Below are 27,845 nucleotides of genomic sequence, written 5' to 3' on the forward strand. Positions count from 1 at the left end.
GTGCAGACCCGGAAGCTGGGGCTGTGGTTGGTGGGGGAGGCCGGGTGTGGCTGCTTCCCCTGCCGAAGGGCTCTTCCGGGCTCTTGGCGTGGTTTCACGAGGCAGTCCCCTCTGTGTCTCTCCTGCCCCCTAAGCCTGGATTGGGTTCTCAGGAAGCCTTGGGGAAGTGAGGGTCTTATTGCCTTGGTTTGGGGCTGGGCACTTTGCGAGCTGGTGTCATGGAGGCCAAACTGGAGGCCTCCGGGCCAGGTGGTGGCTTCAGGCTTGCCGTTGGGACAGGAGGCCGGGCTAGGCAGTGACGCCTCACTGAGCTCCATGGGTGGCCCGCTGAGCTCTGGGTGGGAGAGGCCTCTCCCACTGACCTCTCTGTGACTGGCTTCTCTGCTGGTCTGAGTGGGAAGGGACCTCAGAGACCCTGGAGGCCTTTCCTGCCCTGGAGGAGTCAGGCCCAGAGAGGGTGAAGAATTATCTGAGTCACACAGCTGGTGACAGGGAGAGCTGGAACTGTACCTTATATCACCTGACATTCAGCCCAGGGCTCTATTCCCTGCACTGTGGCAGATGGGGAAACTGAGGCAGGTGGGCCACTCCTCTGCATTCCACGGGAGAGGCAGGAAATTCGTCAGGAGCCCTTTGCCGGGTTGGCACTTGGAGCTCTTTTCCTGCTTGCTTTTCCCCAGGGCAAGGTGCTTCCCAGCTGAAAACTGCCTAAGGAGGGCGCTGTTGAGACCCTGAGCACCTGAGAGCCCTGGTCTTTCACTCAGGCCTCTCCTCTCACCTCCACCTGGGAGGCTAAAGTCAGGGTAGGTGTTCTGGCCCACAGGCAGGTGCATGGGCTTGTCCCCCCAGCACCTGCAACCTTCTTGTGCGCAGCTAGCCCAACCTGGGGTCAGGTGGAGGTGGGTAAGTGGGGCCTCCAGCATTAAAGAGCTTTATAGGCTGTCAATTAAGGGGAGGCTAGTGGGCTCTACAGGCCACAGCTGCCCAGGGGGGCTTCTTCGGGGAGGAGTTCCTAGGTGGGTTTCAGAGACTCCAAAGTCAGCATTTCCCAAAGGAGGTTCATTAGGGATTCAGTGCAAAAAAAGTCTCATTAACAAAAGGATGGGGAAATGTTCAGTTGTGTTTAATTCAGCAGGCTTCTTTCCTGCAGGACTTGTCAGAGCCTTTAATTTGCTAATGTGTGTGGGGGAATCTTTAAATGGGGAAGAGGAGAATGTTGAGCTCAGCACCACCTGTGACCAGAAACAGCTGTGGATGTGTGTGGCTGCGCATATGTAGCTTTTCATGTCCCTGCTTTTGGGCAGAATGCACCTCAGGAAATGCAGGTAGAGAGTTAATCTGCACTGGGCCTTGGAGAGGGGTAGGCCTGGGTTCGAATCCTAGCTCCACTGTTTCCCAGCAGGTGGGCTTTGGGCTTGGAGATTAAGGTCCCAGGGTCAGTTGTCCTGGCTAGAAATGGAGCGAGAGCACCCCCACCCACCACCCTTGGGTAGTCAGGGGGACGGGCCTTATTCCAGCCCATTCATGGTTCTCTGCAGGTTCTCAGAGGAGACAGCCAGCCAGGTGGTTTTTGGCCCAGTTTGTCTCCCAGCTGGGCTCAGAGGTCGCAGAGCTTGTCTTGAGGCCTGGGTACTGTGCCGTCTCCTGCCAGCAAGCCTGGAAGGCTTGGGTCGAGGACCCGACTCTGCCTGGGATGTCACCTGTGAGCTCCCTCCAGCTCAGGCCAACATCACCACCTCCCTCTGACTTGGGTTGGGTGGGATGGCCGCTCCCTTGAGGCCCAACTAGGCCCTACATGGAGGGGTTAGCCCACACTGCCACTCATGGCCCTGGAAAGCCGGCCTGAGTTGCTGACCAGTGTTCTCTCTACTTCCCAGAGGCTGGGCACCCATAGGTCAGAGTGGGGGCTGGGCCTCCTCACCCCCAGTGCTGCTGGCTCATGGCAGGGTTGAGGGGAGGGGACAGGTGCCGGGCCCTCTCACTTCTGCACCCCATGGCCCTTTCTGACAACCTGGTGATGCATGCCGTCTAGACTGGGGCATTTTGTGCCAGGGGTGGCTCAGCACACAGCTTGCATCACCCCCAACTGAATCCTTTCACAACCCTGTGGGGTAGGGCTCTTATTCTCCTTTTGTTAAAATGAGGAAACTGAGGCACAGAGAGTCTGTCAGGTCATGTAATGTCTTATTTCTTTTAATACTTAATTTATGAATGAGTGAGATGGAGTCTTGCTCTGTTTCTCAGGCTGGAGTGCGGTGGCACAATCATCGCTCACTGCAGCCTTGACCTGAACTCAGGAGGTCCTCCTGCCTCAGCCTCCCAAGTTTTTGGCTCTACAGGCACATACTACTGTGCCTGGCTTAGTTTAAAAATTTTTTTAGAGATAGCATCTCACTGTGTTGCCCAGGCTGATCTTGAACTCTTGGTCTTAAGCAGTCCTCCCACCTCGGCCTCCTGAATAGCTGACATCACAGGCATGAGCTACTGTACCTGGCTAGGTCATGCAATTTAGGTGTGATGGACCTGAGATTCATTTTTCCTATTAGACATTTTTTTTTTTTTTAATCACATAAGCAACACACTGACAATAGGAATAGAAACTGAAAATGAGAAGTGGGATTTATCCATTCTGTGAAATCAACAGTTTTGGTTTTTCTATGTCCTGGTTCCATCCTTATTTGTTTCAGGCATTGCCATGTGGATTTTTCACAGGATACCCTGTAACATTAGTTTCAAGTGGCCTCAGGCTTTTTGACAGCTGCATAGTATTCCATTGTAAGGTTGTTTCATAATTTATTTCACCAGTTCCTGACTGATAGGTATATTATTTTCAATCTTTTGTTATTACAAATAATGCTTCAATGACTAATCTTGTACTTACGTCATTTCATACTTGTGACAGTGTTTGTATGATACATTACTCAAAGTGGATTTGGTAGGTCAAAAAGCAAATATGTCCTTTAGTGACTTTGTTAGATATTATTAAACTACCTTCACGGGGGGTTGTACTGACTCACATTCCTGCCCAGGAGGGAATGTGAGTGCCTGTTTCCAACACAGACTTATGAGACTTATGAAATGCTTTGATCTTTGCCCATTGGATAGGTAAGAATGGTTTTCCATGGTAGTTTTGTTTTTGTTTTAAAGATGGGGATTTTGCTATGTTACCCAGGATGGACTCAAACTTCTGTGCTCAAGTGATCCGCCTGCCTCCTCAGCCTCCCAAGTAGCTGGGACTATAGGTGCATCCCATTGTGCTTGGCTACCATGGTAGGTTTTTGTTTTTTGTTTTTTGTTTTTTTTTTTTTGAGGCAGAGTCTTGCTCTGTCGCCCAGGCTGGAGTGCAGTGGCACAATCTCAGCTCACTGCAAGCTCCACCTCCCAGGTTCACACCATTATCCTGCCTCAGCCTCCCGAGTAGCTGGGACTACAGGTGCCTGCCACCACACCCGGCTTCGTATTTTTAGTAGAGACGGGGTTTCACCATGTTAGCCAGGATGGTCTCGATCTCCTGACCTCATGATCCGCCCACCTCGGCCTCCCACAGTGCTGGGATTACAGGCTTGAGCCACCACGCCCGGCCTACCATGGTAGTTTTAATTTGTGTTTCATTACGAGTGTGGTCAGCTTCCTTCCAAATGCTGTGGGTTGGTTGTGGGTTTTTGTTGTTTTTTTTTTTTTTTTTTTGAGACAGAGCTTCACTCTGTCACCCAGGCTGGTTTACAGGCATTATCTTGGCTCACTGCAACCTCCGCCTCCTGAGTTCAAGCGATTCTTGTGCCCCAGCCTCCCAAGTAGCCGGGATTATAAGCATGCACCTCCACACCTGGCTAATTTTTGTATTTTTTAGTAGAAATGGGGTTTCACCATGTTGCTGAGGCTGGTCTCGAACTCCTGGCCTCATGTGATCCGCCTGACTCAGCCTACCTAAGTGCCAAGATTACAGGCACGAGCCACCATGCCTGGCCCTTCCAAATGTTTAACAGTCATTTAGATTGCCTTTTCTATGAACTTTCTCTTCCTAGTCTTCTCCCATTTTTCTATTGGGCTATTGGTCTTCTTTTTGATTTGTGGGAGCTCTTTACATATGAAGGAGATTAGCTCCTTGTGATATGAATCACAAATGTTCCCCTAATCTGTCACGTGTCTTTTGATTGTGCTTTTGGTAGTTTTTACCATGTATATTTTGTTTTTTCATGTAACTGAATTTATCAGTCTTTTCTTTATGGCTTTTGGGTTTTGTGTCAGGATAAAAAGGCCATATTCACTATAGCATCATATGAGAATTCTCCCATAGTTTCTTGCTCTCTTTGGAAATAATCCTGGTATAAGTTGTGAATCCAGCTTGCTTGCTGTCTTGTGAATGCTGCCTTTCTATACAGAATACTAGCAGCCTAAGAGTTAAGACTCAAATGCACATCCTTCCTGTCCCCTTCAGGACAGTGGTTACTCTGGGTTGCATCTGTCCATGGGCCTGTGAAATGGATTTTTTTTTTTTTTTTTTTTTGGCAGAGCCTCACTGTGTTGCCCAGGCTAGAGTACAGTGGTGCAATCCCATCTCACTGCAACCTCTGCCTCCTGAGTTCAAGTGATTCTCATGCCTCAGCCTCACGAGTAGCTGGGACTGTAGGCACACGCCACCACCTTGGGCTCACTTTTCTATTTTTAGTAGAGACGGGGTTTCACCATGTTGGCCAGGCTGGTCTCGAGCTCCTGGCCTCAAGCAATCTACCTGCCTTGGCCTCCCAAAGTGCTGGGATTACAGGTGTGAGCCACCGTGCCAGGTCTGTGGAGCTCTTCTTGTACCTCCCAGCCCCATTCATGTCTTGCTGTCACTGCTGGACCCACTGTCAGGGTGGGGCCCTAGGCAATGTGGGAAGTCAGCCAGCACCCTCTTGTCCTGGGCAGGATGAGCACCATGTGAGGTCCCCCATGGCCAGCTGAACTTCCCCTTTCTGTTCTTCCTTATCAAGGGAAAAGGGATCAGAAATCTGTTAAATGTGGGTGTGAAAGTGTTTCCCTTCTGAAGGGGGAAGCTAGTGAGGGCAGTGCTTAAAGAAATGAATCACTAATTGAATTTCAAGCAAGAGTGAGGAAAAAGTAGGGCTATTTCTCCAACAGGGGAGCCTGGTTGATTGCTTAGTCAATTGATAAACACTGTTGCCTGAACACCCACTGTGTGCAGAGCCCTAGCAGATACCCTAGCAGGCTTTGCCCCTGCTCGGGACAGTGCTAAGGATTCTGCCTTCTGGGAGCTCATTTCCTGAGCAGAATTTCCTCTTGGTACCTGGCCTGGTGCCTGGTGCACAGAAGGCATGAGTGCATATCTGCTGAAGGAATGCATGGACGAACTCTCCCTGGGCAGTCACTAACTAGCATTAGAATGGGTATGAGACATAGTGGACCTGGATTCATTACCATTGGCAGCTGGAGCCTTGGGGGTGCATTTTAAAGGGGAGACTGATCAGGGTAACGCTTAACCAAATGAATGAAGTGGAGGGGAGGATTTCAGGAACAAAGAACACTTTTTTTTTTCTTTTTTGTTGTGTCTCTGGCAGTTTTTGGTATCAAGATGATGCTGGCCTCATAGAATGAGTTAGGGAGGAGTTCCTCCTCCTCAATTTTTTTGAATAGTTTCTGTGGGAATGGTACCTGCTCTTCTTCGTACATCTGGTAGAATTCGGCTGTGAATCCATCAGGTCCTGGCCTTTTATTGGTGGGCTATTTATTACTGATTCAGTTTAGGAGCTCATTATTGGTCTGTTCAGGGAATCAGTTTCTTTCTGGCTCATCATGGGAGGATTGTGTGTCCAGGAATTTATCCATCTCTTAGGTTGTCTAGTTTTTGTGTGTAGAGGTGTTTGTAGTAGTTTCTGATGGTTGTTTTTTATTTCTGTGGGGTCATTAGTAACATTCCTTTAGTCATTTCTAATTGTGTTTATTTGGATCTTTTCTCTTTTCTTCCTTATTAGTTTAGCTGGTGGCCTATTTTGTTAATTTTTTCAAAAAACCAACTCCTGGATTCGTTGATCTTTTGAATGGTTTTCTGTGTCTTGATTTTCTTCAGTTCAGCTCTGATTTTTGTCATTTCTTGTCTTCTGCTAGGCTTGGGGTTGATTTGTTTTTGCTTCTCTAGTTCTTTTAGTTGTGAAGTTAGGTTGTTAATTTGAGATCTTTCTAAGTTTTTGATTCGGGCATTCAGTGCTATGAATTTCCCTCTTAAGACTACCCTAGCTGTATCCCAAAGAATCAAAGAACAACTTTCTACCCATCCCTAGAAGTAGCTCTCTGGGGCCAGGTGAGAACATCAGCCTTTTCCCTCAGTTTTTCTCCAGTCCCTTATCCTTTTCATTAACTGATTCAGCCTCCACCCCCAGCCCAGTCCCAGCTAGGCCAGAGCTGGCCTTAGAGGTCTGACACAGCCCCTCCTTTGCAAGAGGGGAGACTAAGGCACAGGTCAGGCAAGAGACTTGTTCAGGGTCACAGAGCAGGTTGGTGGCTAAGCTGGGACTGGAATGCAGGTTTCTGGTCCCCAAGACTGATCAGCAGCCTGTGCCCTGGGAGTGGGAACAGAGTCAGCCTGGGGGTGCTTGGGGGCTGTGGAGGGGGAGCAGGGTTGGCTGGGTGCTCATGCCACTGGGGAATTTCAGCCTTTGCCCCTGCTCGGCAACTTTGCAGGCTGTCAGGAGATGCGGTGGGGGGCCTTGCCGGGGGCCTGCCCACTCTGCACCTGCCTCTCCCTGGACCCCATGGTTGGGCTCTGACCCTGCAGGGCTTCCTCTGACACTAAGTGTGCCTTCTTGGCCATTTGCCAGTTTGTCCTGCAAGCTTGGCCTGTTGGACATCATGACCTGTGCAGACAACCTGGTTATCAGCACCCCCAGTTTACTGATGAGGAAACTGAGGCCAGAGTGTACAGGCGACTGCCATTCACAGGCCATTGGTAGCAGAGCTGGGATTGGGTGCAGGCATCCTCCCAGAGGCCGAGCGTAGCTGGGAGAGGTGTGCTGTGGTGGGTAAGGCAGGTGTGGCAGGTGTGGCAGGTGCTTCCCGATCTTGAGGGAGGCCCTTTCTTCATCTGCCCTCATCCTTCGGCCGTGGCGCCCTCCTCCCTCACCCATGCCACTCTGCATGCTTCCCCACCCTGGGCCTAGTGCAGGATTCTGGCTGGCTAACCTGCTCGGCCATTCACGTCACAGGCGTTTGCCAGGACCAGCTGTGGGACACACACACAGATCCCACCATGACAGTTTGGCAAGGCAGGGGCTGGGATGTTGGACCCACACTGGGAAGGACTCTCGGTACGAGAGGTGCCTGGGAGAGCAGGGCATGGGGGCCACAGGGCTCTGGGGACAGGGAGGGTCTAGGGAGGGTCTGGGGAGGGCTGGGCTTGGGGGGTGGGACCTTGAATACCAGCAACATTGAATCCCTGGGTCCCACGAGGTTTCCTGGGGGCCTCTTAGGTCAGGCTTGCACTGGGCAGAGCAGCTGCTGGCTTCATGGAGCTCAGGGTCTCTTGAGAGAGTTCGCGTTAACCTGAGATTCCCTTAGCAAATGAAAAATCTGCCTGAGACCCAGCCTACCAGGGGAGCCGAGAGCTGGCAGGCCTCGGGGGGCGAGACGGAGCGTGTCGGTTTTTTGGCAGGCAGGGTGTGGGCCCAGGGGCCTGAGCGGGGCCTCTTCCCTGGAGGCTTCCATGCCCCCCCCCACTCCAAGGTCTCCACTTCCCTTTTTTGAGGCCAACAGGGCCCCAAAGCAGCCCTGAGCCTGCTGAGGCTCGGCCGGAGGAAGCCAGGCTGTGGTTTCTGCCAACAGTGGCCGGGTGAGGAAGTGGGTGTCCTGTCTGCATCTGTGAAATCTGGGGGTTTCTAGAACATACTCCCTACAAGGGCTGTGCTGTGGTTGTGCTGGGGACGCTGCCAGATCAGCTGGACTGGGGAAGGATTTCCCGAGCACCCAGGGACCTGGCCCTGCAGTTGCAGTATGGAGTCCCAGCCTCTTGCTTCCAGAAGCTCTTCTGGCTGGAGAACCTGGACCCAGCCAGCCACTATTTGATGAAGAGACCACAGTCCTGCCTTAGTTGCAGGGAAGGGATAAGAGGGTGTGTGTGGGGTTGCTCAGCAGGCTTCCTGGAGGAGGAGGCCCTCCTGGAGTTCACTGGCCTGAACTTGCTCCTGCAAGGCAGAGGGAAGTAATTCGATGGGGTCCCCTGAGCTCCCCACCTCTTGGTCATAGCTCTGTCCTGGGCCTTGTTTGTGGGGAAGAGGTTGGTGTTTTGGGATATTATGGGATTTCTGGATGCCAGCCCCATGAGGGTGATAGGGACCCCGGATATCCTATGTTTAAATCTCAGCTTTTTTTTTTTTTTTTTTTTTCCTGACAGGGTTCTGCTCTATCACCCAGGCAGGAGTGCAGTGGCATAATCGTAGTTCAGTGAATGCAGCCTTGATCTCCTGGGTTCAAGCAATTCTCCTGCCTCAGCCTCTCAAGTAGCTTGGACTACAAGTGTATTCCACCAAGCCTGGCTAATTAAAAAAAAAATAAAAAAACAAACAACTTTTTATAGAGATGGGGTCTCATTATGTTGCCCAGGCTGGTCTCAAACTCCTGAACTCCTGGCTGGGGCTGGGCTGTGGAGCCTGGAAAGTGTGATGGAGGGATGAGCGGGGCTGTCCCCTCCAAGACTCAGCTCCTTTCTGGAGGACTGGCTGTGTCTGCAGGGGCACACTCTCACCTCTGTGCTGACCGAGACCCTTCCAGTTGACTCTGAACCCATTGAGGGGCCATGGGTGCTTCTTAGATGCAACAAACTTAGATGCAAACAAACATTGGTCCAGAAGCCCGATGTGGACTTTGAGACTTTTGGTTGCGAGTGACAGAAGCTCAAACTGGCTGAAGCTGAAAGGGGCATTGCTTGTCCCATGTGGTTAAATATCTAGAGGTTGCGTAAGCTTCAGGCACAGCTGGCTCCTGTGACCCCAGGAGGTGTTGCCAGGCCCCTGTCTTGTGCCAGTTCTCCATGTTGGTGTCAGTTTCAGGTGGGCTCTCTCCTTCTGGTGGCTCAGGTGTCTGCTGACAGTGCCAGGTCACCGACAAAAGAGAATGCCTCTTTCCCTGGGTCAGCAGAAGTCCAAAGAGAGCCTTCACTGCCCAGGCCTGTGGCATTAGGGCTTGAGAGGGACTTTGCTGATTGGCCACACCGGGGTCATGTGGCCCCTGAACCAGAGTACTGAGGGTCGGGAGAGGGGACATTGCACAGCAGAAGCATGAAACACCCTCCTCCCATCTGGACACCTTCCCCACAGGGGAGTCCCCTCTTCTTTAAAATGGGGCTGCTCACCCTGCTCTACCACTGGGGTGGTTGTGAGGTGAGAATAAGTAAGGGACCCCCTGGGACTGCAGTCTCCTCAGGAAGAGGGGCCTTGATACCTCTGCTCTTGGTGGCTTTGGAGTTCAGACGACCCATGCGGTGTGGGTGAGGGAGTGACAGGGAGGCAGGGCTTGGCTTGAGCTAAGGGAGGACTCAGGGCCAGAAAAAGTGCCCAGTGATGGAGGAGACTGCCCTGAGAGGTGGTGAGCGCCCCCCCCTCCGTCATGGAGGTGTGCAAGCTAACAGCAGGGTCATTCAATCCAAGGGGCCCTGGATTGGATGTGTCTCAGACATGGCAGAAGGATTCCTTTATCCAGGACTTTGTGGGGAGGCCCTCCCTATTGCCAACTGAGTCAAGGGCTGGTGGAAGAACTGGTGATTGGACAGGAGGCCTTGAAAACTTCCCGGGCAGGGGGTGCCTCTGGGTCTGGCTTTGGCGGGGTGGCTCCTAGGGAGGATCTGGCCTGGGGACATGCCACTGGTGGTGGGTTCCTGGGCCCCCTCTGGAGATGTGATCAGTGAGTTCATTCCCCCCAGGCCTCACGGTGCCTGGCTTGTTCCAGGAACTGGTCAAGGTCCCTGGATGGGCCGAAGTCCTTGTGCCCATGTTGTCCACTGTCCACCTGCCCCTGCCTGCCGTTGCCCAGAAAGTGGCCTAATGAGTTCCTTGAGAGGTGTGTTTACCAGGCCTGTGTTCCCACGGGCCCTTGGGACCCTCTCAGCTGGTTCCTCCCTTTCCTCGTGGTGGCCCAGCCTGGCTTTGTGTGCCTGGAACGGGTGTGTCTGCACACTCTCATACTTGCACTTTCATGCACGTGCCTGGCCGCCTCAGCTCTGGTCTGGGGGCTTTGCCTGGGAGATGGAGCAGCTGTGGGGAGTGGCCTCAGCCCTCTGGTGTTTGGAGCTTCTCAGCCTGGCTGTCCTGGTGCACTGGTGTTTGGCAGCAGGCCAGGGGGTAGGCGGGGTTGCTGTTTGTGTGCTGTGGCATCTGGCTCAGTCCCCTGGGATGTCAGTGGGGAAGCCTGGGCTGAGGAGCCCTGGTTTGGGAGCTGGCAGACCTGGCTTTGCATCCCAGCCCATCTGTCCACCAGCTCCAGCAGTGTGATCTTAGGCAAGCACTCTCTGCCTCTCTGGGCTCAGTTCTGCATCTGTGAAATGGTGGTGCCACCTTGGCCTTTGCTGGTTGTGAAGATGAGTGTGAATGTGTGTGCAGGTGCCGGGAGTGACAGGAACTGCTGCTGTTATTACTGAAAAGGGCTATTTTGGGGTGGGGGGTGCTGAATTGAATGTGTCTCAGGCAGGGACCTTATCTTGTTTGGCGACCCCCACAGCACAGGGTTGGATGTATATGGTTAGCACACAGTAAATGCCTCTTGTGGAATACAGACTGATTAGTTTAGATTTAGAGGTTGTAAACTAGTGGGCTGCAATCGTTGAAAAATTTGAAATCAGCTGCCAACATTTAAAAATCATAATTTCACATAGAAATCAGATTTGTAGCCTGTCTGAGCACTTTGGGCACTTTGACAGCTCTCGGCCACATCCCTGAAGGGTTGCCCCTCGTTGAACAAGTGCCAAGGCCTGTAGACACCTGCCCAGGCACTGAAGGAGATGGGGCCCCCCAGCAAATGACCCCTTCCTCCTCCCCCAAATATGTGGTTTTACCATTTTGTTGCTGGTGTGTGGTGATGGAATAGGAACTTCCAGAGGAAACAGAGCCTGAGGTGGCTCCTGGAATTGAGGTGGCCCCAGGGATCTCATAGTAGCAGGTGCTGGTTGGGGGGCTTCCCTTAGACTTGGGGACCCTGGATATCCTGCTTTTTGCCTTTGGGGGCTGGGGGCTTGCCTGGCCACCTTCCCTCCGCTGGACCAGCTGTCCTTTGAAGCTTCCGCTGGTGGCTGGCCATTTGTGCCCTGTGACTGCCCTGAGCCATCCTGTGTCTCACAGCCTCCCTGCCCTCTGCCTCTGGCCCTGTCCTGGTTCCAATCTGAGGCAGGCCTGGAGGACACTGGGGGCCTGGACTCTTGGTCCAGGGCTGCGCCCTTCACGCAAGGTTCCTGCTGGGAATATGGCAGCTATCCCCAAGTCCCCATTGCTGTGTGAGGGATTGCACAGTTTTGGTAATTTTCCTTCCTTTGGAGACTGATGGGTATCCCTTGGGAGAGAGAGCCCAGACTAGCACACAGGAGATGTAACGGCTGGCAGGCGTAGGTGTGATTCACAAGCCTTTTTGGAATCAATGAATATGCTAAGGAATGAATGGTGCTGGGGAAAGAAGGAACCCATATGGGCTGAGCATGGCAAGCATGGGGTCAGCTCACAGTGTTGTCACAAAGGGGCCACTGTGTCCCTCTCTGAGACTCAGCTTCCTTTTCTGTGAAGCAAGGCTTGCAGACATCTGAAATTTGTGTCAGTGGGCTATTTAAAAAAATAAACAAGATTTTTGCTGGGTACAGTGGCTCATGCCTGAAATCTTAACACTTTGGAGGCTGAGGAGGGTAGATTGCTTGAGCCTAGGAGTTCAAGACTAGCCTGGGCAACATGGCGAACCCCATCTCTACAAAAAATACATGGACCACTGCAGCCTAAGCCTCCCCAGGCTCAGGTAATTGTCCTACCTCAGCCTCCTGCGTAGCTGAGGTCCCAGCTACGCAGGAGGCTGAGGTGGGAGGATTGCCTAAGCCCCGGGAGGTTGAGGCTGCAGCAGGCTATGATCACACCACTTCACTCCAGCCTGGGTGACAGAGTGAGACCCCATCTCAAAAAAAAAAAAAAAAAAAAAAAAAGAAACGCAGTTTTATGTGGAGCTTACTGTAACACAGATACAGGGGGCTACCCTGGCTGAAGCAGGCATGGGGGCCTGAGCCTATGCCCCCCCACCTTCCCTTCCCATTGGGGGCCTGATGCATGTCCCCAAATCTCAGGGCTCCTAGGATCACAGCTTGGAACTCTCTGTGCCTGGAGGCATGAGACTCACTGGAAAATGAAGTGAATGTGGTGTTTGCACCAGGACCATGGGTACAGAGCAGAGCCTGGAAACAGACACCATCTGTGTGTGATCACCTGACTTATGACAGAGGCGGCTCCACTGAAATTCAGAGAGAGGATGGCCGGTTCACTGAACACTGCTGGGATAATTCAATATCCATGTGGAAAAAAGAAGTGAACCTTGATCCCTACCTCACACCATACCCAGAGTGAATCGAAATGGATCAGAGACCTTTGTGTGAAAGCAAAACAGTGAAATGTGCAGAGCAGAGCTGGCCTATAGAAGCTTCTGTGATGATAGACATGCTCTGTTTATCTGTGCTGTCCAGTACAGCAGCTGCCAGCTGCATGTGGCCATTGGGTATTTGATTTTTTTTTTTTTTTTTTTTTTTGAGATGGAGTCTCACTCTGTTGCCCAGGCTGGATGCAATGGCACGATCTCAGCTCACTGCAACATTTGCCTCCCAGGTTCAAGCCATTCTCCTGCCTCAGCTTCCTGAGTAGCTGGGATTACAGGCACACGTTACCATGTCTGGTTAATTTTTGTATTTTTAGTGGAGAGGGGGTTTTACCATGTGGGCCAGGCTGGTCTTGAACTCCTGACCTCAGGTGATCCGCCTGCCTCGGCCTCTCAAAGTGCTGGGATTACAGGCATGAGCCACCATGCCTGGCTAGCTGTTGAGTATTTGAAATGTGGCTAGTGTGACTGAGGGACTGAATTTCTAATTTTATTTTAAATTAATTTAAATTTAATTTAAAATAGTGGCTGGGCATGGTGGCTCATGCCTGTAATCCCAGCACTTTGGGAAGCTGAGGCAGGAGGATTGCTTGAGCCCACGAGTTCAAAACCACCCTGGGCAGCAGGGGGAGACCCTATCTCTACAAAAGAGAATTTAAAAATTAGCTGCACACCTGTAGTCCCAGCTACTTAGGAGGCTGAGGTGGGAGAATCACTTGAGCCCAGGAGTTTGAGGCTGCAGTGAGCTATGATCGTGCCACTGCACTCCAGCCTGGGCAACAGAGTGAGACCTTGTCTTGAAAAAAAAAAAAAAAGCAGCCACATGTGGCTAGTGGCTACTATCTTGGACAGTGCAGTTCTAGAAGACACAGGGGACTAGCTTTACGACAACAGGACATAAAAGGTTAGGGTTAAGATGGATAAATCAGACTCGGTGCTGTGAGGCCTGGGACCCGCTCTCCCTGATGCCAGCCCTCCCCTGACTTGGCCCATTAGGTCAAGTTCCTGTCTGCTTCGTCTCTGCAGAGCTGAGGAACTGCGTGTGGAGTCAGCCCAGTCTGGATGCACAGGAGGATGCCGGCGGCACAGTGAGTGAGGCCTGGTGCCAGAGCTGTGCGGATCCCTCATTGGCCATGAAGCAGCAGGCCCAGAGGCCCTCTCCCCAGCCCTGCTTGCCTGCCTCGGAGAGGACAGAGGCCTAGGCCCACGGGGGAGGGTATTGGCAGACAGATGCCCTCCAGGCCCTGGGGCCTCCTTAACGGCCCCTTAACGACACGTGTGCCAAGGGTGGAGGATGCCAGCCAAGGGGCGCTACTTCCTCAACGAGGGCGAGGAGGGCCCTGACCAAGATGCGCTCTACGAGAAGTACCAGCTCACCAGCCATCATGGGCCACTGCTGCTCACGCTCCTGCTGGTGGCCGCCACTGCCTGTGTGGCCCTCATCATCATCGTCTTCAGCCAGGGGGTGAGTGAGCGCAGCCTCTGGGCTTCACATCTCAGCCCCAACCTTGGCCAAGCTGCTATCTTCTCTTAGCCTCAGTTTCCTCTTCTGTAAAATGCTATGCTTTTTTGTTTGTTTGTTTGTTTTTTTTTTTTTTTTTTTGAGACAGAGTCTCACTCTGTCACCCAGGCTGGAGTACAGTGGCATGATCTCGGCTCACTGCAACCTCCGTCTCCTGGGCTCAAGCAATTCTCCTGCCTCGGCCTTCTGAGTAGCTACGATGACAGATGCATGCCACCATGCCCAGCTAATTTTCGTATTTTTAGTAGAAACGGGCTTTCACCATGTTGGCCAGGCTGGTCTCGAACTCCCGACCTCAGGTGATCCACCTGCTTCGGCCCTCCAAAGTGCTGGGATTATAGACGGGAGCCACCGTGCCTGGCCAATGCTATGTCTTTTACAGCACATTTAGACTGGTAGAAGACAAGTTTCTAATTAAAAAAAATTTTTTTTGAGACTGGGCCTTGCTGTGTTGCCCAGGTTGGCCTTGAACTCCTGGGTTCAAGTAATCATCCTGGCTTATCCTCCTGAGTAGCTGGGATTACAAGCATGCAGGACCATGCCCAGCCTCTCTAACTTTAATTCCATTTTGAAGTCTGGAGTGGTTTTAGATATTACATTAACTTGTCCAGATAAACTACTCTCATTTTTCTCCATGATGAAATTTGATTCTACTGAAGACCTGGGTCAGGGATGGCCTGCGTATCACTGCCCTCACTTCCTGTACCCATGCAGACATCATTAATCAATCCCTATACTCCACACTGAGCCTGTCTACATTCTCAGAATCCTCCTTTTGTTTTGTTTGTTTGTTTGTTTTTGTAGAGACATGGCCTCGCTATGTTGCCCAGGCTGGTCTTGAACTCCTGGCCTCAAGCAATCCTGCCTTGGCCTCCCAAAGTGTTGGGATTACAGGTGTGAACCACTGTGCCTGGCCTGAGAATCCTTTTTAACACAGCTCTTCAGGCTGGCACCACTCATGTCATTTCTGGCCCAGCCACTAGCTGTGTTCAGCTATTGAGCATTTAAAAAGTGGGTAATGTGACTGAGGAACTGCATTTTTTTAAAAAAAAGAGTTTCGCTCTTGTTGCCCAGGCTGGAGTGCAATGGCACAATCTTGGCTTGCTGCAGCCTCCACCTCCTAGGTTCAAGTGATTCTCCTGCCTCAGCCTCCCAAGTAGCTGGGATTACAGGCCCATGCCACCACGCCTGGCTGGCTAATTTTTGTATTTTTAGTAAAGACGGGGTTTCACAATGTTGGCCAGGCTGGTCTCGAATTCCTGACCTCAGCTGATCCACCTGCCTCGGCCTTCCAAAGTGCTGGGATTATAGGCGTGAGCCACCATGCCCGGCCCATTTTCTTTTTAGTGAATGTAAATTTGATTAGCCGAATTCTAGAAGAACACTCAGAAACTCCAGGGTGTTTATGTGAGTGAAGTGGCCAGGACCTAGCAGCTGCCAGTGCAGCCTGGATCCATGTGGCTACCAACCACAGGATGCTTGCTACTGTGTGCCAGCCCCCAGATCAGGCCTCTGCCCCCACAGACCTCCCGGATGCTGTGCCCGTCCCGTCCCATCCCACCTCTGTGCCGTTGCCCCAGCTCCTCCCCTGTGGGGTGACTTTTCCTGGTATCCCTCACCAGCCTCTGCTCACTCATTGAGGGCCAGGCGCAGTGTCCTCTTTGGGCGGCTTTCCAAGGCTCTGCCTGTGAATGAGTCCTGCCCTGTGCTTGTGGTATCACCTGCGGCTGTGCACAGAGCACCGTGGGAACCCAGAGAGGAGGCAGAGGCAGATGGAGAGTGATGGCATCATGGGTGGGGCTGTGGGTGATGCTCTGGCTCCCGAGGTGATCGGAAGGGGGTGGTTGAGGCAGCCTTGGCAGAGGTGACAAAGAAAGGCCAGAAGGTGAGTGGGAACCAGGCGTGGGAGGGCGCATCCACACCCTTCATGTGGAGGAAGCTGTAAGTGAGGCAGCCGGCCCGGCAGGCTTTCTGGAGGAGGTGGCTCTGCACTGGGGAAAGCCGAGGCATTTCTGTCTGTTTGCTCCACCCAGGACCCCTCCAGACACCAGGCCATTCTGGGCATGGCGTTCCTGGCGCTGGCGGTGTTTGCAGCCCTCTCTGTGCTGATGTACGTCGAGTGTCTCCTGCGGCGCTGGCTCAGGGCCTTGGCGCTGCTCACCTGGGCCTGCTTGGTGGTGCTGGGCTACGTGCTGGTGTTTGACGCATGGACAAAGGCGGCCTGTGCGTGGGAGCAGGTAACAGGAACTCTGGACTCCCTGCTGGCTGCGCCCTCAGCAGCTCCCATCCCCGTGGTTGGTGGGCATGCCACAGGCCCTTTCCTGTCCCACGCTTGGCTGTGTGTCTAGGATGGCCCCAGGCTGGTTTTGTCCCTGTGAGTTCTCTGCATTGACAGGGCTGTGGTGGGGCGAGCATCCACTTGGATGCTGCAGCACTTTCGGGTGGCTCCAATTTGGTTGGAGATGACAGAACTTCAGCTCAAAGAGGCAAAAAGGCACAAACTGGTTCCTGTGTCAGTAAAGGCCGAGGGATCAGTGCTGGGCTCCAGCGGGATAACTGGAACTGGGGCCTCTGGACAGCTTCGGCCCCGGGCACGCTGTCCCCAGGTGGGGGCAGAGAAGTTTACAGCAGCTCCAGGCTGCCCACCCTAGCTGATAGAGAGGGCCCTTTCTCAACCAGCTCGACCTGCAGGCTTGAGCCACACTGGCCTGGCTGTGGTCATGGGCCCAGTCCTGGATGGTCACTGCCACCAAGTGGTAGCACACTCTGACCAGTGGGCCTGGGTCCTATGACAGCTCCTTTGGCTGGGGCGGGGTGGGGTGAGGCCCAACGAAACCATGTAGACTGAAGGGGAGGGAGAGGGCAGCACTCCCAGAGGGGTGGACGCAGGACCAGCCAGTGGGGATGGTGGGGCAGCTCTGGGAGTGGAGGGAGGGCGGATGGGGCCGCATTGCTGGAGGCAGCTGGTGAGAGCGTGCCTCAGCCTCCCGGTAATCATTCCTGCCGAGTGAGAGCCACGTAGCAGGGGCACCAGGTGGGGGCTCCCTGGATCATGCGGGGCATGGAGCCTCCCACCTAGGGTGGCCACAGGCAGTGGATCAGCACAGGAAACCATGAACCTTGTGGCCGGGCCCACCCTAGAAACACATTCTGGCTTTTCTTGTTCCCTTGTATGTCTGCCCACGCAGGGGGTGGTGAGGGAGCCAACCGAAGGACACGCACTGGGTGGGCTGCTGTGGTGCAGGGTTCCGGGGGCTGTAGGGCCTGGGGAAGCATCTCGGGGCACCGGGCTCACCAGGCTGCATCCACAGGTGCCCTTCTTCCTGTTCATCGTCTTCGTGGTGTACACACTGCTGCCCTTCAGCATGCGGGGCGCTGTCGCCGTTGGGGCCGTCTCTACTGCCTCCCACCTCCTGGTGCTCGGTGCTTTGATGGGAGGCTTCACAACACCCAGTGTCCGGGTGGGGCTGCAGGTGAGGGACAGGCTAAGGCCTCTGGGGGAGGTTTTGTGGTCTGGGTCTAAGGGCAGATGGGGGGCCCCCTCTGGGTAAGTTAGACCCAAAGGCCCCGGAGCCGTGTTTGCAGACAGCCCGCTCCAAGGCCGGGCCCTCTCCGAGTCTGCTCGGAAGCTGGGCTCCAGGCATGGCCCTGCCCTCTGGCCTTTGCTTTGCTGGCCTAGGGCTCCCCTGTGGCTCAGCCCTCAGGGTTGTGACCTCAGGCCTTGCCTCCCGGTTCAGGGACACTGTCGTGGGGTGAGTCCTGTTGCCAAAGTTTCCCCTCGCAGGCCCTGTCCTGACGGGGCTTGGGGGAATACCCCAGGACGCTGCCTTGTGTCTTTGTGTTGAATGAGTGAATCTTCTGTTCATAATTATTGGGGGTTTAGAGATGCGTTTTGCTCCTGACCAGGCCTGGTGTCCTCTCTGGGCAGAGGCTGGCCCTCTGCACAGCCAGCTGGGCGCTGTGCCCTCTGGGACTGCCCTTAGCACGCATGCCTCTCAGGCCCTGGGCTCTGTGAGGTGGTCTCTTCTGCCTCCCTGGGTGTCCTGGTCTTGCAGTCCTAGTGACTCACTAGGAGACTACCGCCTGTCTGGGCCTCAGTTTCCCTGTCTGCCCCAGGAAGAGTGCCGTTCTCAGTGGGTTGAAGATCAGGGAATGGGAAGAGGTGCCATCACTAGTCCGCCTAGGGGTCTGGTGCCCCGGGAAGGCATGGGCCAGGCCACATACTGAGCCCCACCCCGGTTCACCCGCAGCTGCTGGCCAACGCAGTCATCTTCCTGTGCGGGAACCTGACAGGCGCCTTCCACAAGCACCAAATGCAGGATGCGTCCCGGGACCTCTTCACCTACACTGTGAAGTGCATCCAGATCCGCCGGAAGCTGCGCATTGAGAAGCGCCAGCAGGTGGGACCCGGGCCCCACTCCTCACCCTGTATACCCCTGTCCTCTTCCTCTTTCTGTTGGACGTGAGACACTCATGCCGCCATGTGCATGAGGTGCATGGCCAGACACCCATGCAGGTCTCACCTCGGTGAGTCCTGGGCTCCAGCAGGGTAACCATAGCCTGCTGACCCTTGACTCTGCCTTCCTCTGTGTGGTTTCAGTCCTGGGCACGCCATCCCCAGGTGGCAGCAGAGAAGGCCGTAGTGGCTCCAGGCTGCTCACCCATCAGCTTAGCCTCCCCAGCTGAAAGAGCCCTTTCTCAGTCAGCCTGAGTCCCGGGGGCTGCTGGGTACATGGGAGGTAGATGCCCAGTTGGGTTGGTGGAGGACCAGAGCAGAGATGGGGACATTGTGGGCAGGGCAGGCAGGCAGGGAGGATGGGGGCCAGGGAGGCCAGGTCTGGGCCCTGATGCTACCCTGCCTGTCCCCCGCTGGTCCCTCCGCTGGTCACTGTGCCGGTCCCTCTGCCGGTCTGCCCACCTGCACCCAGGAGAACCTGCTGCTGTCGGTGCTTCCGGCCCACATCTCCATGGGCATGAAGCTGGCCATCATTGAACGGCTCAAGGAGCATGGCGACCGTCGCTGCATGCCTGACAACAACTTCCACAGCCTCTACGTCAAAAGGCACCAGAATGTCAGGTGGGCGGTGAGGGTGAGACGTGTGGACAGTGTATCCCGGGGACTGGGTCCACTGTTCCACCGGCCCCCAGGTGGTCTCCCTGCCCTATCTGGAGGCTCAGACCCCTGCCCATATAGGGATTGGGAGAGGGCCCCATGGTTCCAGGTCAATCTGGGGCCCTCCCTGGGCCTCAGAACCCCCACTTGTTTCCCTAGGGGCAGGATCAGATCAGGGCTCTTAAATTAGAGAATTTAGATTGGTATTGAAATATCTAGCACTCTCCAAAACTGTAAAACTCTGTGAGCAAACATAGCTTTTGTGAAGGAAGGGGTCCTTTCAGATGGTTCTCAAGGGAGCACAGGACCCCCAGAATGAGGTAAAGCCCCCCGGCCTTGGTGCCGAAGAGTGCCCCGGTTCTGACACGTGTCTTTGGCTGATTGGCAGGGAACCACAAAGTTTTACTTGAATGCACTAACCTGAGTTTGTCAAGTGTAGATGTGGGTGCTGGGTGCCATTGAGTATAGATTTGGGTCCCGGGGGACCCCCTGGGTTCTCTGCTTGCAGCGCCAGCATTACATCCAAGGCTGGCCCGCTGCCTTTTCTCTGGGCTGTGGATGGTCCATGAGCTTACGGACTTTGGAGCAGGGAGACCTGGTGCAGATGCCAGTTCTTGGCTTCCCAGCAAGTCTCAATGTCCTGGAGCCTCAGTTTGTGCATCTGTAGAACGGGAGTTCTGCAAGGGCTGTGTGAGGACTCAATGCCTGTAAAGCGCTGGGCGTGGAGATTGGCTTGAGGGAGCATGGAGCCGCCTCTCACCAGGGAGTTCTGAAGTCTGTGCTGTGGTGAACATTGGTTGGGAAAGGGGAAGGCTCCGGGCTGCCTGCAGGAGTGCCCTTCGGCTGTCTGCAGTGAGGGGGCCTGGGGTGGGCCCGAGGGCTCCTGCAGGCTCTGAACTTTGCTCTCTTCTGCTTTAACGTGAAGCCCCTGGAACTTTAATGTGTCTCTATGGCTGGGCGCGACTCTCCCATCCCTATGGAAGCTGAGGAAGGACGGGGTGAATGGGCTCAGGCCTGGCAGGCTCCTGGGGCTCCAGACAGTCCTCCGTGCTCCTGCTGCTGCTGTCCAGGAGCCTGGCTCTGACACTCCCTCCCACCCCGCCCCATCCCCAGCATCCTCTATGCGGACATTGTGGGCTTCACGCAGCTGGCCAGCGACTGTTCCCCCAAGGAGTTGGTGGTGGTGCTGAATGAGCTCTTTGGCAAGTTCGACCAGATCGCCAAGGTGAGCCCGCTGGCCTGCACTGGGCAAAGCCAGGCCCCTCCTCTGCCTATTACATCCCCAGGGGTGTCCTGTGTCCAGTGCCCTGCTGGAATTGGGATGGGGAGGCGTGGCTGAATTTTAGCATCCAGCCAGCAAACACAAGCACCCCATGGTAAAGGCGGGGGTGAGTGGTGGCCACGGCAGCCAGGATCCTGTGCCTCCAGAGTGACAGGCCACTGGGGAGACTGACAGTGCACATTGGGCAATATACTGGGGCTCTGGAGCTCAGATAGGGGCTCAGGAGGAGCAGATGGCTCCATCCTCACTGGCAGGGCCAGCAGCCTCCACTCACCTGGTAGCTCAGGAGGACTATGGAATGCCCAGCCTCACCCAGAAACTGCTTTTCACAAGATCTGAGGTTAATCATGTGCACATTAAACTTCTATGTTTTGTTTGTTTGTTTTTGTGAGATGGAGTCTTACTCTGTCGTGAAGGCTGGAGTGCAGTGGTGCCATCACTGCTCACTGCAGCCTCGACCTGCCAGGCTCAAGTGATTTTCATGCCTCAGCTTCCTGAGTAGCTGGGACTACAGGCATGCGCCACCATGCCTGGCTAATTTTTTTGTATTTTTTTTTTTTTTCGTAGCAATGGGGTTTCACCATGTAGGCCAGGCTGGTCTCGAACTCCTGACCTCAAGTGATCATCCTCTCTTGGCCTCCCAAGTGCTGGGATTACAGCTGTGAGCCACCACTCCTGGCCCACCTTTAAGTTTGAGATACTTGAAAAAATATCTGAGGAGGAAAGGGAACAGTGTTCTTAGCAGGGGAACAGCATAGACAAACCCTGGAGTAGAAAGAAAGCCCTGTGTGTCCATGGGGTGAACATGCTCAGTGCGTGGAACAAGGTGTGAGGGGGACAAGGGCACAAGTTCTGACATGCAAGGACATGAGGGCCGAGGCGAGGACCAGGATGCTGAGGGGCTTGACAGGTGCCAGGCAGGGAGGGGGGTCAGGCAAGCAACATTTCCATTAATGGACCAAATGATCCTGAGAGCAGGTGAGTGCCAGGCCTTGAGCCTGGGTAGGGCCTTGGGCCTACGTGGTATGTGCTTTGAAGAGAAGTGTGGGGGCCAGGAAGCCTGGGGAGCACCTAGCCCAGCCTCAGGTGATCAGGGCAGGCTTCCTGGAAGTGGTGGCCATTAAATAGAGACTGAAGTGTAAGATTTAAGGTGGTGGCTCCCTATCCTGGCTGTACATGCGAATCACATGGAAAGCTTAAATAAAACACCAGTGCCCGTGTCCACACCCATCAGAGTTCTGCTTTGTTTTGTTTTGTTTTTGAGACAGAGTCTTGCTCTGTCACCTAGCGTGAAGTGCAATGGCATAATCATGGCTCACAGCAGCCTCAACCTGCCTGAGCTCAGGCGTCCTCCTACTTCAGCCTCCCGAGTAGCTGTGACTACAGATGTGCACCACAACCCCAGGCTAATTTTTTTGTATTTTGTGGAGATGGGGTTTTGCTACGTTGTCCAGGCTGGTCTTGAATTCCTACGTGCAAGTGATCCACCCACCTCAGCCCCTCAAAGTGCTAGGATTACAGGCATGCACCATCACGCCCTGCCCCATCAGAATTTTTTTTTTTTTTTTTTTTTTTTTGAGACAGAGTCTTGCTCTGTCGCCCAGGCTGGAGTGCAGTGGTGTGATCTCAGCTCACCGCAAGCTCTGCCTCCCGGGTTCACGCCATTCTCCTGCCTCACCCTCCTGAGTAACTGGGACTACAGGCGCCCACCACCACACCTGGCTAATTTTTTGTATTTTTAGTAGAGACGGGTGTTAGTCAGGATGGTCTCGATTTCCTGACCTTGTGATCCACCCACCTCGACCTCTCAAAGTGCTGGAATTACAGGTGTGAGCCACTGCACATGGCCAGAATTTTTAAGAGCCCCGCAGGTGTTTCTGTGGGCAGAGAATCAATGGTCTAGAACTTGATGGGAAGCAAGTTATGACTTCACACCGGGAAGAGTTTTTCATGATCAGAGCTGCTCAATCCTAGGAGGGACTGGAAGTGGGCTCGCTGTTGCAGGGGGTAACCAAGCTTCTATAGGATTGCACTGGTCAGGGATGCTCTGGAAAACTGTCCCATCCTGGGGATTGTGGACTGAGTGACTCAGAGGGCCTGTCTAGCCTGGAACCTTCCTTCAGGATCTGCATGGCTTCTGCACCAGCAGCTGGGAGCCCCAGAGGTTGGGCCTTATGTGAGGCACGGGCTCTGGGCTCGGGCCACAGCTGGCCCTTTCCTTACCATAAAGCCCACACAGAGGGTCCCTTGCCTCTTGGACACAGTCTTCCCTCCAGCAGGCCCAGGAGGCGTGGCCCTATTGCACAGATGGGGAAAGGGAGGCCATGGCATGTGCCAGCTTCCCAGTCAGAGCATCTAATCTCTGGGCAGAGTTGGGCAGGGCTGGTCCCAGCCTTTTCTCCTATCAACAATCAGATTCCAGAAGTGTAAGCTCTTTCCAAGAGCCAGGGCCTCCCCTCTCAGAGGCATACAAGTCACACCTCCGCACAAGACCCAGCTCCCCAGCTCCAAGTGTCAGAGACACAGGGGACTGTCAGCCGGTGGAGCAGCCTGGGGAATGTGGCCTCTCCTACATCCCTGAGAGCCGGGCTGGGTCCATGGGCAGTCCTGTGCCTGGTCCAAGAGGAGATCAGGGTAGCCGGAGCCTGGTATCCAGGTCTGCCAAGGTTGCCTGCTTTCTAGGAAAGCCACTGTCCTCTTGTCCCTGCGGTCACTCAGAACTCACTCAGCATGTGCCAGATGGGGCCCAGCAGGAAACATCTGGCACACGCTGAAACTGAGTAATTGGCGGAGGGCGCAGGCCAGGGATGGTTCCCAGGCTGCGCAGGTGCAGGGGACCTGGAGGCAGGGCTGGTGCTGTGTCTGGGGCCTGGGTCCGTGATGGCTGATGGGCACAGAGTGGGGACGAGGACAGGATAGGCTCGAGTCCTGGAGACAGATGGTGTTCCAGGGGCAGGCCTAGCCCACGTGAGCCTGCAGGACAGAGCCCTCTTAGCTCCCTCCCGGCCAGAAGCCAGAGCACAGGGCCACCTGCTGGCGCGTCCAGTCCGAGGGTCAGCTGAGTGGGGTAGAGGGTGGGGAGGGGAGAGCAGAGGCAGATGGTGCTCCTTCTTCAGCTCCCCTAAAGCCCCACCCACGAAGCCTCGGTGCACGTGGCCACCCTTGCTGAGGGCTTAAGTAGGGTCTGGTGACGCAGCGGTGCCTCAGATGAACCTCAGAGGGCTCTCGGGGGTCCCTTTCTCTCCCTTTCTCTCGGGGGTCCTTTTCCTATGAGTCCCCGGCCTCACCCCTCTCCTACTCTGCCCTCCCCATTCCCTCTTTCCTGTCTGCATTGATATCTTTCCTCCCCACCCCTAAGCCCTGTCAGCACAGCCACTGCTTGGGTGACCTTGAAACCTGCTGACCCCTTGGTGTGTACATCTGTGACCTCTGTCCTCACCCCCCACTCCTGCAGCCTCCTGGCTGCCTCGCTGTCTCTTCCCCAGCTTTGTGGCCCCAGGGCTCCTCTGAGGCCTTGAGCACTCTTCCTGCAGAGATTGGCATGGCTGTCTCTCTCGGTTCCTCCGGGTCTTAGCTCAAATGTTTCTGATTCCAACTCTGAGAGGTCTTCGCTGGCCTCCTGGGAACATCGCCTCCCTCCTGTGCCTTGGTTTTCTCCTTAGCCCCCATCACAGCTGGGCACACTGTTTTTTGTCTTTCTAGTTTAGTGCCCACCCCTCCTGCCTGCGTGCAAGCTCCGTGGCTGCAGAGATTTGCATCTATTTTGTTCACTGCTGTGTCCCCTTGCCTGGCCTGGGGCCGGGTACTCAGTAGGCACTCAAACATTACCTGGGCAAATGAAACCAAGGCAGACCCCTCCCCGAGGCCCTTAGGAACACTTGTGTTCACCTCTGGTGCTTGCCTGGGGGTTCCTCCTGGGGAGGCCCCCATGTCGCTAAGCCTTTTGCCAGGCCCAGAAGTGGCTCCTGGTGGCTGGACCCTGGGAGGCAAGCCCCCAGCCAGGAGACAGCCGGGCGCACCCTGGAGGGTCGGGGGAGGCGGCTGTTGTGAGAGGTCCCAGCCCCAGATCTTGCAGTGACCAGGCCCTTCCCTCACCCTGCAGGCCAACGAGTGCATGCGAATCAAGATCCTCGGTGACTGCTATTACTGTGTATCGGGCCTGCCCGTGTCGCTGCCCACCCACGCCCGGAACTGCGTGAAGATGGGGCTGGACATGTGCCAGGCCATCAAGTAGGTCCTGGGCCGGCCCAGGTGCTGGGTCCTGCCCTGTGGCGGACCCTCCTGGGTATGTCACAGATGGGGAAACTGAGGCTCGGGGGGTCGGAGGTGAAAGCAGCTTGCCTGGACCACCCAGCCTGCTGGAGGATTCAGACCTCATCTGTTTGCATCCCTCCCTGTGGTGCTGCCTGTGACTCTGAGTCCCAGAAAGCATCTCCGGAGCTCAGAGCTGGGTGATGTGAGGTCGGGGCGGTGGGCTCTGCTCCCCTCAAGGATGGGGTCTTAGCAACAGCAGGAAGCTTCAGGGCAGGCAGCTGGGGGACCTTTCAGACCCAGGGGTCAACTCCAAGGCTCCATCTGCTTCCTGCTCCCCAGTGAAGATCCTGGAGTCAGGCTTGGTCCTGAGGCTGCGGGGAGACCCCCAGCTCCCCTCTAGGTCCCCTGTGGCTCTGAGCAGCTGGGGTCTGTGGGAGGAATTTGCTGACAGGTCTGTATGGGGAGAGGGCCAGGCAGGCCCAGCCAGGCTGACCAGTGTGGGGCAGAGCAGGGCCCGGTGGGGCTGCCCATCCTGGGCATCAGTCCGTGTTGCAGCCTGTTCTTCTCCTGAAGTCCTGCCATAGGTGGCTGGTGTTGCCAGAAAGAAGCCTGGGCAGAGCTGGAGGGGCGTGGCCTGCATCACTGCCTGTGTGACCTCAGGCTGGCCCCTGCCCTGTAACAGGCGGAGGTTGTACAGGCCCTCGTGCGCCTCTGGTTCTGACCCTGGAAGGCTTGGTCAGTGCCCAGCCTTGGTGGACACGTGGTACTGCTTGTCATGGGAACTCAGGCTCTGTTCCTGTCTTGGGGGTCCCCTGTGCCCCAAGGAAGCTCTCCCGTGGGGCTCCGCTCCTGTGCTCAGTGGTGCCAACAACTCCCAGGGCCCCTGCTTCCCAGGGATTGGGGCATAGAAGGTGCCCATGGTCTGGGCCCCTGTGTTCCTTGTCTATGCTAGGTTTTGGGTGGTTCCTGGACACCCTCTGTAGATGCCAGTAAACTTTATTTATTTATTTATTTATTTATTTATTTATTTGAGATGGAGTCTCGCTGTGTTGCCCAGAGCATATCTCGGTTCACCACAACCTCTGCCTCTTGGGTTCAAGCGATTCTCCTATCTCAGCCTCCCAAGTAGCTGGGACTACAGGCGCCTGCCACCATGCCCGGCTAATTTTTATATTTTTAGTAGAGTCAGGGTTTCACCATATTGGCCAGGCTGGTCTCAAACTCCTGACCTCAGGTGATCTGCCTGCCTCAGCCTCCCACAGTGCTGGGATTACAGGCATGAGCCACCACGCCCGGCCCCCAGTAAACTTTTAAAACCCAGCCAGTGCTGCTGGGCAGGGAAAACACCCAGTGATGGTAGTTTAGGTCCATCAACATGGGCTGTAGTGACTAGTTGGAATTCCTCCTCCCTCCTACCTAGCCCTTGAGGTCAGGTATGGCCACACCTACTTGTATGCTCCCGCGGATGGGGCACTCAGCTCTTCCTGAAGAGGAAGCCCCATCAGGCTGAGAACATTCTCTCCCATGGACTGAGCGCCTGCCCTGTTCCCACACGCTGCCCTGTACCCACACCTGGGAGCTTCACCCTGTCCCAGGGCTTAGGCAGGGCTGGGGTGACTGGGCCATTCTGCCCCAGGCAGGTGCGGGAGGCCACGGGTGTGGACATCAGCATGCGTGTGGGCATACACTCGGGGAATGTGCTGTGCGGGGTCATCGGGCTGCGCAAATGGCAGTATGACGTGTGGTCCCACGATGTGTCCCTGGCCAACCGGATGGAGGCAGCCGGAGTACCCGGGTGAGGCTGGGCTGGGTAGCGGCAGGGACAGAGGCCTGGGGCTGGCTGTGGATGGAGGGTTCTGCGGTTGGGGGTCAGGTGTGGAGGGAGAGATGAATGTAGAAAAGCTGGCCTGGGGCCCAGGCCTGCCTGCTGTGCGTCCCTGGGTGGATGCCAGCCCTCTCTGGGCCCCAAGGCTCTGCCTGACTTGGGTCTCCCGCAGCCGTGTGCACATCACGGAGGCGACGCTGAAGCACCTGGACAAGGCGTACGAGGTGGAAGACGGGCACGGGCAGCAGCGGGACCCCTACCTCAAGGAGATGAACATCCGAACCTACCTGGTCATCGACCCCCGGGTACGAGGGCTCGGAGGCCGCAGCTGGGGGGACCCGGAGGGACTGGAGGGGCCCTGGGGAGCCTGGCCTGCACCTTGTGGGAGACCCCCATGGAGGGAGAGGTGGGGAAGGGCCCTGCCTGGGCAGGAGTGAGCTCCCTGTTCCCAGGCACATTCTAGGCACCGAGTAGCCACTCCCTGGGCCTCCATTCTTTTCTATGTGATGGGAAAACAGCGCCTGCTTCACCAGAAGGAGCTAATCTGAGCGAGGCCCTTGCGGCGTGCCTGGCACGTCACAGCATTCTATGTATTCTCGTCACTCTTGGTTTATTTTCCATGAGGTGCTTATTAATCTCCCAGATTTCCGAGAGACACACTTTCAAAACAAGCTTTGGATGAAACTCAGGAAAGCAGGGAGTAGCCTGGGAGCCACTGACTGGGCAGGAGCCTCTGAGTGTCCTGGGTGCTGACCGCAGGTCCCCTGGTGGCTCCAGGACCCCATGGTGGGGGAAGTAGTTCCACTGCCCTGGCCAGGTGGGGCCCACCTTGGCCTGTCTGCTGCCCGCCCCTGGCCTGCTTGAGGGAGTCCGGCACGTCTGGCCACTGCTCTGTGAATCATCCTTGAGGCTTGCTCAAGAATGTCGGCCCAGCCAGCGAGTGGCTCCTTTCACTCTGGTCCTGGCTATGCCTTGGGGCTGGCCCGACTGCCAGACCCTGGGGGACCAAGGGCTGGCCTGTGAGCCTCCCTACACATCTGCTGGCCTCACTCTGCCCCCAGCACCCCCAGTGCTGCACCATCCGTACTGAGCCAGCATCTGGGAAAACCCCTCCCGGTACCTATGTCCCACTCCACCACCCTCTTAGAATAGGGCCCTGATCCTCGCCCTGTACCCCGGCCCTGGCCCCACCCCTCCAAGCCCCTTCCCCTGCTCTCCTGTCCCCCTCACCCCACCTGTCTCCTCCTGCCCT

The 27,845-nt window shown here is 55.3% G+C and overlaps 1 protein-coding gene across 7 annotated transcripts in view; it reads left to right on the forward strand.

The window, feature by feature from the left end:
- Window positions 1-27,845, forward strand: part of ADCY7 (adenylate cyclase 7) — a 73,583-nt gene that overhangs the window by 29,779 nt on the left and 15,959 nt on the right. For 4 of the 7 annotated variants that reach the window (XM_009250709.4, XM_009250705.4, XM_063717290.1 and 1 more), the window contains exons 2-10: window positions 13,624-14,062; window positions 16,153-16,356; window positions 17,431-17,592; window positions 18,370-18,519; window positions 19,048-19,196; window positions 20,346-20,457; window positions 24,617-24,744; window positions 26,405-26,563; window positions 26,766-26,898. In XM_009250709.4, coding sequence (XP_009248984.2) covers window positions 13,892-14,062; window positions 16,153-16,356; window positions 17,431-17,592; window positions 18,370-18,519; window positions 19,048-19,196; window positions 20,346-20,457; window positions 24,617-24,744; window positions 26,405-26,563; window positions 26,766-26,898 — 1,368 coding nt within the window. In that variant the 5' untranslated portion in view covers window positions 13,624-13,891. Of the gene's footprint in view, window positions 1-13,593; window positions 14,063-16,152; window positions 16,357-17,430; window positions 17,593-18,369; window positions 18,520-19,047; window positions 19,197-20,345; window positions 20,458-24,616; window positions 24,745-26,404; window positions 26,564-26,765; window positions 26,899-27,845 lie in introns of all 7 variants that reach the window. The other 3 variants (XM_054533895.2, XM_009250708.4, XM_009250707.4) reach the window with 1 other exon arrangement.

This window comes from Pongo abelii, chromosome 18 (genome assembly GCF_028885655.2).
Source record: "Pongo abelii isolate AG06213 chromosome 18, NHGRI_mPonAbe1-v2.0_pri, whole genome shotgun sequence".
NCBI lineage: Eukaryota > Metazoa > Chordata > Mammalia > Primates > Hominidae > Pongo > Pongo abelii.